A 13,181-nucleotide genomic window follows, 5' to 3' on the forward strand; every position below is an offset into this window, starting at 1 on the left:
TATTCTAGGATCTCCGCACTATTAACCGCGCTAACTAGTAAGGGAACCCTATTCTTCTAGGAAGAAGAGTAGGATAAAGCGTTCGAGACGCTAAAGGATAAATTCTACCGTACCCCGGTCCTTACCTAGTAGGATCCGTCCCTTCCTACCTTCCTTAAAATAGATTATAGTAGGTTCGCGATTAGAGGCGCTATTATCTAAGAAAAGGTAGGGATCCGTCGACCGGTAGGCTTCTTTTCGAAGAAACTAAACAAAGCGGAGATTAACTACGATATCTACGATAAGGAAATGCTCGCGGTCGTATCTAGTATTAAGTTTTAGGACTCCGAGCTAAAATTATATAGCCCCTTTACGATTTAGACGGACTATAAGAACCTAGAATACTTTATAGTAAAGCGCTAGCTATCCGAGAGACAGATCCGATAGTAGGAAGAACTAGCTAAGTACTAGTTTACCCTAGTCTACCGGCCGGGAATCGAGGCTATCCTACCGAATACCTTATCGAGGAGAGAATAGGATACGTTAGGCTAAGACGATAAGCTTTCGAGGTTCCGGAGATTTCTAGAGCCGGACCTCTCCCTAAACTAGCTAGAAAACGTTTAAATCTCTAGTGCTACGATCCGTAGCTTCCTACGTATAACTAAGGTAGGCCCGTTATTCTTATTCGTAAACGAGACGGAACCCGCGCAATCCCCGCCGGAAGGCGCTAACCTATTCTAGGACCTAGAAATAAACGATATATAGAAAAGCATTATCGAGAAGGATACGGTATACTAGACGGTATTACGGAAAGTCCGTAAGGGATATAGGACATTATAACCGGAAATTAAAGCGAAAATTTAGATCGGGAATTATACGATAGACCCTAAGGGGTTCCTACGCTACTACGGCAAGCTCTAGGTTCTAGGAGCTCTACCTACGACGGAAGCCGAATATAAAGATATAGGGACCGAAGAACTATAATAGGATATACTACGTACGAAGATTATCTAATCGATCTACGACTTACTACTCTACGGTTACCTTAGCCGGGATTCTACCGCTTCTATACTAGGTCGCGACTTCTACTAGCCGCTATAGTCGAAGTAGGTACGACAATTCCTATAGAATTGCAACTATTATAGACGTAATAAAGTATAGAGAGAGTATAAATATAGCCTCCTAAAACTACTACCGGTACCTAACCGTTTCTTCTAGGAAATCTCGATAGACTTTATAACTAACCTACCGGAGTTAGACGGGAATCGATATCTTTAGGTAATTAAAGACCGCCTTAGTAAATAGATTGCCCTTATCGGTACTCCCTTTATAAAAGCGGAGGAATACGTAGTTTTGTTTCTAAAATACTAGGTTAGATATTACGGACTGCCTCGTACTATTACTAGCGATAGAGGTACGAATTAGATAAGCACTTTCTAGAGGGAGATATACCGACTACTTAGCGTAAAGCAGAGGTTAAGCTCCGCTTACTACCTACAAACCGACGGAGGTCCGGAACGCGTAAACTAAGACATTTAAGCGTACCTACGGAACTATATTAACTAAATATAGTCCGACTAGAACTAATAGCTTCCTACGGCGGAATTTACGTTTAACGGGAGATACTAAGCGGGGTTAGGAATAACCTCTTTCTTCGCGACCTATAGTTACGAATCTACCTCCCCTATTACGCTAGAAGAGGACCTAGCTATCGATAGACGGCTAACCGCGGCGAAACGAGCGGAGGAATTCGTAGATAAGATTAAGAAGATCTTAGACCTATACTAAGTATAAATAGCGGAAGTAGTATAGAAATAAGAGGAAAGCGCGAATAAGACTAGGGCGCTAGCGGTAGTATACTATATCGGAGATAAGGTCTAGCTCGACCTAAGGAATTACTAAACTAATAGACTAAAGAAGAGCCTCGACTCGAGATATACTAAGTATATAGTCGAAGAGATATTATCGCCTATCTTAGTATAACTCTTAGGGATACCTAGTAATATTTACCCGGTATTCTATACCGACCTTCTAAGACTTGCGAGTAGGGACCCCCTACTAGGATAGGTAATCGACGACGAATAGCCGGACCCTATTTTATTCGAGATATATAAAGAATAGTAGGTCGAAGAAATCCTATATACCTAGAAAAGCAAGCGGGGCTAGGGACGAGAAGCGCTCGTAAAATAGAGTAGGTACTATAAACCTACGTAGGAACCCCTAGACTATATCGCAGATACCTTAGTACTTAACGACTTCGAAGCGAAATACGGACAAATCGAGGAGAACGATAGACCTCTAAGAGACTAGGAGAAGAGAGGGAGACGGAGGAAATAATATAGTAACCTAGAGTTTTTCCGCGGAGTAACAATTATTAATTTATAGATTTTAGGGATTTTTACTAACTTTCGGGATTTTTACTAACTTATTAGTTTTGTTTACGAAATATTTAGGGTTTACTAGAAACACTAGAGAAGGGAAACATAATTTAGGATAGAGAAAAGTTTTATTTAGGTATTTATAAGTAAGTATCGGGGCTCCGCCCGAAATTAGGAGGTCCCCTTAGGACTAGAAAAAAAAATATAATAATACCTCCGAAACTACCTAGAGCCTACTAGAAAACCTACGGAAACCCTTATTAACCTAGCTAATCCGGCGGACCGATACGATTAGTACCGAGACGGAGAGTAGTAGAAATACCTCTAAAAAAGAAGATAAGCGAGAGAAAATCTAAGGATAGAGATAAACTTACGTCTAAGTCTATTATACTACGATATTAGTAATAGTATTCGTTACCTCCGAGGCGATAGCGCTAAAAGAAATAGTTAGCGAGGGTTTTATCGTAGGAAACGGGAAATCTTACCTAGATAATAATCCCTACGGCTAGAGAGACTTAAGAGCTTTCTATACCTTAAGAACCTTAAGAAGCTCGGAGTGCTTCTCGGCGACGGTACTATAGGTCGCGCGGGTATAGCTAGCGTAGGCTACGTAGGCTATTTAAGGACTAAATAGTTAGCGAGGGTTTTAGTACGAGAATCGTAAAAACTTATAGTAGAGCGTAAGCAATTCTCTTACGAGCGTAATTAGCGTAAGCCCTCGAGCTAGCGGGCTAGAGAAAAGTTAGCGGACCCTGCGATAAATAGGGCAGGAACCTTACAGATTAATCGACGTAGTCCTCGCCGGAGTTATAGTAACTAATATAGTAGATTCGACGAGCTATCTAGGATAAGTTAATTTTACGAAGGAAATCGCGGAGAATAGGGAGGGACTTGCTATAGTAGTAGTAGTAGTAGTAGTAGTAGTAGTAGTAGGGGGTATATATAAAGAGAAGAAGAAGAAGAAGAAGAAGAGGGAAATATTAATACTCCTAGAAAGCGACGTAGAAATAAAGGTCGCGAAAGCAACGGAAGGCGCGATTATAAGTAAAGCGTTTAAAAGCGCAGTTATAACGCGTTTTAGAAGGCGGTAAGCAGGTAAAAGAGCGCGGTTTAGTAGTCGCCAAGAAAGTTATAGTCGTTAAGACCCTAGATACGGCAACCCCGACCGGAAAGCAGCGGAAACCCTAATCGTAAAGGAGGAAACTACGAGCGCGTTACTTTAGAGAAGCTTAGATAAGTATAGATCTAACGGATAAAGTAATTGCGGTAGAAACTACGAGGGGCTTTCTATCCCCGCTAAGGAAGGGGAGGAGGACGGGGGTAATATAAAGGGCTACGCCCTAGGTAGAAAGCGCTAGCCTTAGGCATTCGGCCTACGCGACTCTAACCTACTACTTAGCGCTTAGCGCACCGTACAAAACTATTCGGATGTACGTAGATAGACTTAGCTCTTTATCGAACCTATTAAGTCTTATATCTAGCATCTACGTACGCGTTGCTTACCTATAATAATACGCTTCTATACTAGTAGCGAGAGTATTCCGTACTCTAATAGCAATAACTACTACCTTTAACCTAGAAGCGGAACAGATAGACGCTATTAATACCTTCCTAAATGCTAGCCTACCCTATATACTATACTTAAAGCTAATAGAAGGCTTTAAATAGTAGGGGAAGGTATTATAGTTACTATAGGCACTATATAGTCTTTAAGAACTACTAAGGTTATAGTATAATTACTTTACTACTACCCTAGAAAACAAGCTTAGTATATAGCTAGTAGATTATATAGACTACCTATATACCGACCTAGATAAGGAGGTATTTGTCTTCTTCTATATATAGATAATATAGTGCTATTATATTACCGCTAATATAAGTAGACAGTAAAAGACCTTAAGTAGAAGCTAATAAGCTTAATAACCTAGGCAAGCTTTCTTAGTTTCTTAGTATTAAAGTTATACGTAATAGGCAGAATAGAAGGCTATAGTTGTTATAGAAGACCTATACTAGGAAGATAGGTTAGTACTATAGAATTAATTCTAAAACTAGTAGGCGAGCAGAGTTACTTTTACTAACTAGATACGAGCCGTATAAGAAAGCTTCTAATAAGGAAACTCGCTATATAGACTTATTAGCAGTACTAGTATACTAAAGCCGAATAGGGTTACTTAACTTCGTAGTAGTATAGACTCGACCTAGAATTGATAAGGCTATATTAACGCTATCTAAGGCTCTAGAGAACCTACGACTAGAATATATAGCCGCTACTAACTAGTATATTAAATACCTGCTATAGACAAAGTACCTATACTTAGGATACAACGCCGATAGACTAATAATTACCGCTTTTTTAAGCTGACAACTTTATAAATTCTATAGAGCTTCTAACGCCTTCTATAGTAACTATAAAGGCACGAGACAGTTATTAGAAGGATAGCTATTTAGCCTATTTAATAGACTAGTCGATTAGAAAGCAGTACTATAGTTAACTATTACTAAATTTACGAATATAGCAAAGATATCGGCACAATATCAGAATGGTAGCGAACAATCAGAGACGAAGGGAAGACAGTTAAGAAGGAAGGGAGGACGAGTAGAAAGCACTATATGCTAAGGCAGAGGAGGTGCTAAAGGCGGAAGATAGAAGAACCCCTAAGAGGGCATATAGGATAATGATCTTAGAACTCCTTAGAGGACTGAAAGCAATCCATAACTGGGCAAGCTACGTAATTACAAAGGTAGCTAATATAGTCGCAGCAAAGATTACGAAGAAACAATAGGAGATAAGCCTAAACTACCGCACCTAGGTAGCAGTAGCTAGTCAGGAGGCGCTAAAACCCCCGAGGATAGTAGTTAGAGTCTACATTACGGACCTATAGGAGCAAAAGGAAATCTAAGGACTTATAGGGAAAGAGATTATAGAAAGAATTGCAGTTAAAGAGGTAATTAAGGCTAGGAACGAAGGTAAAGGGGTAATCAAGCTGTTTATAGTATAGGAGCAGGACAAAAAGAAGCTAGAAACACAAAAAGAATAGACAACCAAGATAGGGAAAATAGCAAAGGTCTCCTAATAGCAATTTATAATTATAGCCTATAGTATAATAAGAAGCTTTAAGGAAGAACAGGATATTAAGAGCCTATAGAGACAAAACTAAGCTATATACCTAGGCCTAAAGATCACAAAAGTAGTATAGATTAAAAGGAAAATCGAAGAGACTAAGAAGTAGTCTTCCCTAATTATCTAGGTAGGGAGTATAGAGCAAGCCAATATAGTGCTAGACTAGGGGTTGTTCTAGGACTTTAAAAGATTAGAAACAGAGATACATAGAAGCAACTATAGGATAATGTAGTGCTTTAGATGTTAACACTATAGACACTTAGCAGCTAAGTGTATAAAGACAACTAATACCTGCTCCTATTATATAGGGGATTACTAGGTTAAAGAATGTAAAGTATACAAGGGAGAAGTAAGATATGTATACTATACTAAAAGACACCCCTCTTAGGCGAAGGAATGCCTAGTAAGAATACAGGCAGCTAGGAAGGCAAAGGAAGCTAGAATTAATATACTAAAAAGATATACAACAAGCTAGGGTAGCTAGGTATAGAAGCAACCTAGCTAAGTGCTACAAAAGAGGTCTAGACAAGATAATAGGTTTATATTTAGGGCCTCACTAGCATAAGAGAGTTACTAGCAACTAGGGAGACTAAGATACCTTAACATTACGGGAAAGGAAGTAGGGCAGATAAAGCTTAGTTAAATATTAGTCTAAAGTAAGGGAAGACTAAAGGAAAACTTATAGGGAAATAATATAGATAAAACCTAATAAACATTGCAACATTACTAAACATTATATAGTACAATATTAACAAGAGCAAAGACAAGGTATAGAGGAGCTTCCTTTAAGTACTAAACCTAAAAGAACATTACATTATTACAATCTAAGAGCCCTAGCTCAACCTATATATAAAGAGACTAGCAACAGTTAAAGACCTAAGATACTACCTAATTATCTACAACTAGGGAGCCCTAAGGACATATATCTACATTAGTAAGGAGATAGATACAGAAACCTAGCAGGCTATACTATAGGAGGATAGGTACCTAATATTAGTTTAAGTAGAGACATCCTAAGGTACACTCTAAGTCCACTATATATACAACCTACTACTAGACTTAAGAAGCAGTACCTAACTAAAAACCCTAGAAAGACTACCTAGAGTTATCTAGGGGAATACCTACCAAATCCTACTTAGGGATTTCAACCTCTACTACCCCCTCTAGGGCTTAGACTTTACCCTAGCTTACTACTTCCTAGTAGGAAGACTAATTAACATATTAGAGAGGGAAGGAATAGAAATTGTTACCCTAAAGGGACTAATTACTTAGGAGGCAAGAGGAAGCAGTAGCATACTAGACCTATACTTTGTATTACATTAGATTAGGAATAGGATTATAAGATATAGGGTTAACTAGGAACTAGAAGAATTATTAGACCACTTCCCGGTATAGATTAAGCTAAATGTCTAAGCTAATTAGGAAAGGGAACTAGAGGAGAAGCTTAACTAGAAAGGTGCCTAATAGGGTAGGATTAGGGAGGAACTAGGAAGGGACCTAAAACTAGAGGAACTCTTAACAAAGTACCTACTAAGGCTAGAGGACATTAATAAGGCAGTAGAAGAACTAATAGGAATCCTAAAACAGGTAGCTAGAAAGCATACTCTAGCAAAGAAACATTTACTATACTAGTAACTATACTAGACTAGTAAGTATATAAGGAAGGTTAAAGTAGCAAGGAAGGCTAAGAGGCAGTAGACACAAACCTATACCTAGGAAGCATAGGACAACTACAACAAAGCCTACTAGGAAAAGAAGATCTAGATTAAGAAAGACAAGATATAAGAATAGAGATCTATAATAGGAATAATTATAAAGAAACTAGAGGAGATATAGAGAATAGCTAAATAGGCGAGGAGACCTAAATAGGATAAGGACATACTACTACAATTCCCGGACATTATAGACTAATAGGGACAAATGCAGACTATAATAGAAGGGAAAGTAAGAGCCCTAGGCCAACACTTCTTCTATAGAAAAGTATAAGCAGACCTATTAGATATAAAGGAGAAAGAACAAGAGACTCTACTACTAGACATACTAAGAGACACCTAGGTCAAACCCGAAACCATTAAAAGGATCCTAAAGAAAATTCTAGGTAACAAGGCACTAGGAGAAGATAAGATCTACAATAAACTTCTAAAAGTATATAGGAAGGGGCTAGCCCTAGTACTAGCTAATATCTTTTTACAAAGCCTAGTACTAGGACACTACCTAAAACTATTTAGGAAGTCCCTAATAGTAGTACTAAGGAAGCCCTAGAAGGAAGACTATATACAGCTTAAGGCCTACAGACTAATAGCCCTACTTAATATAATAGGCAAGGTGCTAGAAAAAATTGTCGCTAAAAGGCTAACAACCTTTGCCGAGGAAAGGAACATCCTTCCTAAAGGCTAGATAGGAGGAAGAAAGAAGAGGTTAACACTAACAGCTATAGAACTAATTATAGAACAGATTAAGCATATCTAGCACTATAGTCAAAACTAGGTAGCAACCCTCCTCTCCCTTAATATCTTAGGAGCCTTTAACAATATCTCCTATAAAAGGCTCCTATATATATTTAAACAGAAAGCTATACTAAACTAGATAGTCCAATTTATCTAGTCCTTCCTATAGGAAAGATCAACACAGCTTATTCTAGGCAAATTCAAATCAGACCTAATGCTAACTAAAAAGGGAATCCCCTAAGGATTAACACTCTCCCTAATCCTCTTCCTTATCTTTATAGCAGACCTACTCCTACTCCTAGAATTAAAAAACACATTAGCATTAGGGTTTATAGATAATACAAACATCCTAGCCTAGTCTAAGACAACAGAAACCAACTACAAGATCCTAGAAGAGAAGCACTAGGAGTACGAAAAATAGGCAAGGAGATATAGAGCAAAATTCGCCCTAGAAAAGTACTAGCTTATCTACTTTAGCAAGGCTAAATCAACCTATAATATAAAGCAATCAATTACTATCTAAGGCTTTAAAACCTAACTATTAGTAGAGCTTAGGGTACTAGGGATCTAGCTAGATCTAAAACTAAATTAGGGACTATAAGTAAAGAAGGCAAAGCAGAGGGCAGATGCTAATATACAATCCATTAATAGGCTTATAGCCTCTATATAGGGGGCTACATTCGAGAAAGCCAAAGTTATATACAAAGCAATTGTTAAGCTAGTAATACTATATAGAGCATAGATATAGATAGCCTAGGAGAAAATACTAAAGAGGATTAAGCAACTAGTTAGTAGGTCCCAAACCTAAAGCCTAAAGAAAATCCTAGGAGCATACAAAACTATACTAATAAGGGTAGTAGAAATAGAATTAGGGATCCTACTAGTTAAACAATACTTTAAGGGACTAAGACACTAATATATAGCAAAGACAATAGAATACCTAGCCTAATAGACTATCCAAAAGGCACTAGACAAGATAAAAGCCTAGTATATTAGGACTAGGAGGCGAGACAGACTATAAATAACTTCCTAGAAAGTTAAAGACCTAGAGCAATATAGAGTCTTAATAAGAGAAATGCTAGAGAAAGAGCTTTAGGGACTAAATATAAGGCTAGAGGAAGACAAGCTAAAGGGAGAGAAATAAAGCCTAGCAGAATCAATTGCTAGATACCTATAGGAGCAGGAATAGAACAAAACACAAGTTAGACTAGGAACCCTAAAGGCACTAATCAAATTTGGTCAATATAACTACTAGCTCTATAAGGACCTAAATAGGGCCGAGGCAAGCCTAGCTATCTAAATTAGATCTAAACACATTAGACTCAGATCTTACCTATTTAGAAGAAACGTCCTAGGAATTAAAAGCAGGGCTTACTAATATAGCTACTAATCTTAGAACCCTAAGTATATACTGCTAGTCTACCCTTAATAGTTAGAAGGCAGAAGTAATTAGAGACTAAAAGCAATAGAAAGGGAATACGACAAGCTAATCTAGAGCAAAGAAGACCTAAAGAGGATAGTAAAGTAGATTATTAAACAGGGATTTGTATAACAATTCGCACTAGCAAGGGAAACTAAGGAGTAGATAAGAAGGAGGGAAGAAGAGGGGGAAAGAAGGGTAGGGCAGCAGGCAAGGTAGTTAGAGGGTAACAACTATAACACTAGTATACCCTAGAGGAAGGAAAACAAGGAAACGAGGAAGATTAATACTTGTAAATAGGATAGGAGGGAGGTTTTTACTAACTAAGTTAGTTTCCTACCTAAAACAATGCGTGGAAACAGACCTGCATAGGCCGAAAGGCACTACAACAGGCAAATGAAATATCTATCTATCTATCTACTAAATTTACGACTAAAGCTAAACTACTAGCCGCCCTATATATAGGCTTAGAATAAATCTAGTAGAAACGTTTCTTTAGCAATATTAGCCTTACTTTAGACAATCTCCCTATACCATATTGCAATAGCATACAGGCCCTTTGTATTATTAAAGCGGATGCTAGTAAGCTAGATTTTAAGCTTAGATATATATATATTTATTAGTGCTAGCTACGTTAAGAGTATAAGGTAGGCCGCACTCTGTGTAAATACTTAGCAATATAAGACATGCTAGCTAATAGGTTAACTGAGCTCTATAGTCCGTAGAACTAGAAGAGGTTTGTCTAGTAACTAAAACTAATAGTAGTACCTACTAGACTAGTAATAATAGTACCTACTAACTAGTAGAGTCGATTAAGACACCTTCTAGTAAATAACGCTAATAATCGTGTATAATACGATAACGACGACAAATTGGAATAAAGGAATAAACCTTACCGTCTAATAAAAACTAAGTACTAGTATAGGCAACCTTACTTTACGGAGTACGTTACTGTTTCCTGTATTATTACTTCGAGCTTTACTTCTACTAGCTAATAACGAGTCTGCGGCGTTTGTATTGGTACTAGTAATAATAGTATAGTAGTCTTAGCTAAGGGTAGCGTCCTTAGTTTAAGTTACCTATCCTAATTCGTTTAATCTGTTTGACTAATTTGTTTTTTCTTAGGCCTTTATTAAATTGGTTAGACGCTACCTATACGATTAGTGTAATAACCGATAGTATAATGTAAAGGGCTTGGTTTAACTGGACTAATTGACTGTACGGTACGAGTTCTCGAATAAGGCTCTAGTTATCGGATTATACCTTAACTACGTAGCAAGAAAACAGTTCCTAGTAATAGCGGCTATATATAAAGGTATATAGACGTCCTCGGGGGTTTTCCGTAGTCTGGATTATACAACGATATCCTTCGGGGTACTCGGGGTATAAAATAAGACTCTCTTATATATAGTATAGATTTAAACTATTTTTTATTATTTTAATAAAGTACTATATAAGAACTTAAAAAAATTAACTTTTCTTTTCTTTTTATATATAGAAGTATTAGCTACCTTGCCTAAAATAGAAGGTACATGCCTTTTGTATAAGCTAGGGGGGTATATAACGCGTTAGCTTAGTTATGTAACTATTATATAACTTCCTAGTAGGAGGAGGATTTTTGTAATATATTTTGGACTATAGAATATATAGAATAAAGGCTATTAACGAAGCTATTTTTAACCCGCTAGCAAGGTAGTATTACGTAAGTAATCTACTACGCTATACGTAATAGAGGCGAGCGGAGAAGCTAACGAGACCGAAACTAAGATATCTTTACTTTGCTAACTCTAACTATAGAGACCTTAGAGCGCGCTATTTACGTACTTTAAAAGCGATTATAGTCTTATCGCGGCTCTATAAGGATATAGGGCAAGGCAAGTATCGTATAGTAAGCTTAAGAAAAGGAAATAATAGTATACGAAGATTAGATATAGGACTAGAACTTAGCCTAGTACGACTACAGAGCACTTTTTTTTTGTTTTATTAATCGTTTATCTATTTATCTATCCCTAAATTCTCTATATATACTAACAGTCCTTTTTTTTATTTAGCTTCCATTTTCTTTGTAAACGTTCACACCGCACCTTACTGCTAGCAAAGCGCATCGCACGATACCAAAGCGCGTCTCATGGCCAGCGAAGAGCATCTCATTCCTAGCAAAGCGCTTCTCATCACTAGCAAAGCGAATCCCACCACTACTAAAGGAAATCCCACCGCCACCAGAGCGCATCGCACCTCTATCAAAGTGCATCCCATCCGCCATCATACGATGGCGTTGGCGATGGCAGGGGATGAACGTTCGTGTTGAAGCTCCGGTAATCAAGCGGCGAGGCATCATCATTCCCATCATCCGGCAACACCATCTTTCCCTTCCCGTGCGATCGAGACGGAGCGAGAGGCGTGGTTGGCACCGGGGTGGATGAATCACGGCGGTTACGGTACATCTCCAGCTCAGCATTCAGCTTCTTAGTCTCCTGCGCGAGAAAGCGGACTTTCTCATCCTGACGGAGAAGATTGGCATACATTTCCTGGCTCTTCTCAGCTTCCAGCTCTTCTTTCTCTTTGAGCACCTGATTCTCCGCCTGGAGGTTCTGGACTTTGGCCGTCATCTCCGCTTTGAGGACTGCGATGTGGTTGGAGAGGCTGGAGCTGGAGCTGTAGGTAGACTTGCTCTTGGCTGCTGCCAGCTGTTTCTGGAGGTCGGAGTTCTTTGCCCTCGAGAGAGCGAGATCCATTTCCAACTGAGCCGTCGATGTCGCTTTCTGATCCTTAAGTGCCTTCTCCAGCGTTGTGTTCTGGCGCTTGAGACCTGCCACTTGACCAGTAAGGCCTGAGATCCGGGTGTCGTTCGTGGTGTTCTGGCTTGACATGCGCGCCTCCAGAGATGCCTTCTCACGCTCAAGAGTTTCAATCTTATCTGCGTTCTGCGTCGTAAGGCCTGAGTTCTGCTCTTCAAGGGCTATCTTTTCTCCTTCGAGGGCTGTGATGCGTGCAGTGAGGTCAGCGTGACTGGAGTCACGGTGACCTCCTGGGTGATTGCCAGTTCGGATCGCGGTAAGACGAGGAGCCTGGAACGCGACAAGGGCATTGAGCAGAGCCTTCTCGCCCATAACATGACGCCGAGGAATGCTTTTACGTGGCAATCCCTCGGCGGCTGTGACATCTGCAGGCATGGAAATGTCTCCGTTCCAATCCTCCTTCTCAAACCAGCGCTTACTCCAGCCCGCCCAGACACATTTCCAAAGTCCCCCTGAGCCCTGAGACTCCGTCAGCGCCGGATTGCGTTGACTGATGCGAGTCGTGAGTGCAGACACGGTGCGCTTGGCGGCGTTGGTGTAAGCTGTAGCATCGGTGCGAGGCGCTCCGAGCAGCTTGAGCAAGTCAGACAGCAGCTCTGGAGATGGGAGATTGCGAGCAGAGATTTGATGCTGAGAGCAGAACTTGTAAAGAGTGCGAAGCGAGTCCGCAGACCACGAAATACGACCGGTACTGTTGATGAGTTGGTCGAGAGTCAGGTTCTCGAAGACTGGTGCGATCTCATTCCAGGTCTCCTGTGCATCACTGGTCAAGTCGGACCACGAGCCATCACTGGTGTCAGAGTCAGAGCTAGAGCTTGGAGCCATGGTCGTTGAAGCAGGCGAGGTTGCTTGGATTGGAATTGGTTATGTGTATCTTCAACCACTCCCTAGAGAAGTGACTGTTGTGCTGCTGCACAGGGCAGAGGAGGGAATTTCCCACTGTATATATAGACAAATGAACCTGCGTGCTTTGCCGATTGGGGAAGTCAGCAGCTCGACTTTGTAAAGCAGTCGACCTCCCTAAAGCAGAAAGTCAGG

General features: G+C 39.7%; 1 protein-coding gene across 1 annotated transcript; it reads right to left on the reverse strand.

The window, feature by feature from the left end:
* Window positions 1-11,585: 11,585 nt before the first annotated feature.
* On the reverse strand, window positions 11,586-12,968 carry MYCFIDRAFT_200529 (uncharacterized protein; the record flags this gene model as incomplete). Its single annotated transcript, XM_007933737.1, has 1 exon — window positions 11,586-12,968. The coding sequence occupies one exon, from the start codon at window positions 12,966-12,968 to the stop codon at window positions 11,586-11,588; it is 1,383 nt and encodes a 460-aa protein (XP_007931928.1).
* Window positions 12,969-13,181: the final 213 nt, after the last annotated feature.

Source organism: Pseudocercospora fijiensis, assembly GCF_000340215.1.
Source record: "Pseudocercospora fijiensis CIRAD86 unplaced genomic scaffold MYCFIscaffold_11, whole genome shotgun sequence".
Lineage (NCBI taxonomy): Eukaryota > Fungi > Ascomycota > Dothideomycetes > Mycosphaerellales > Mycosphaerellaceae > Pseudocercospora > Pseudocercospora fijiensis.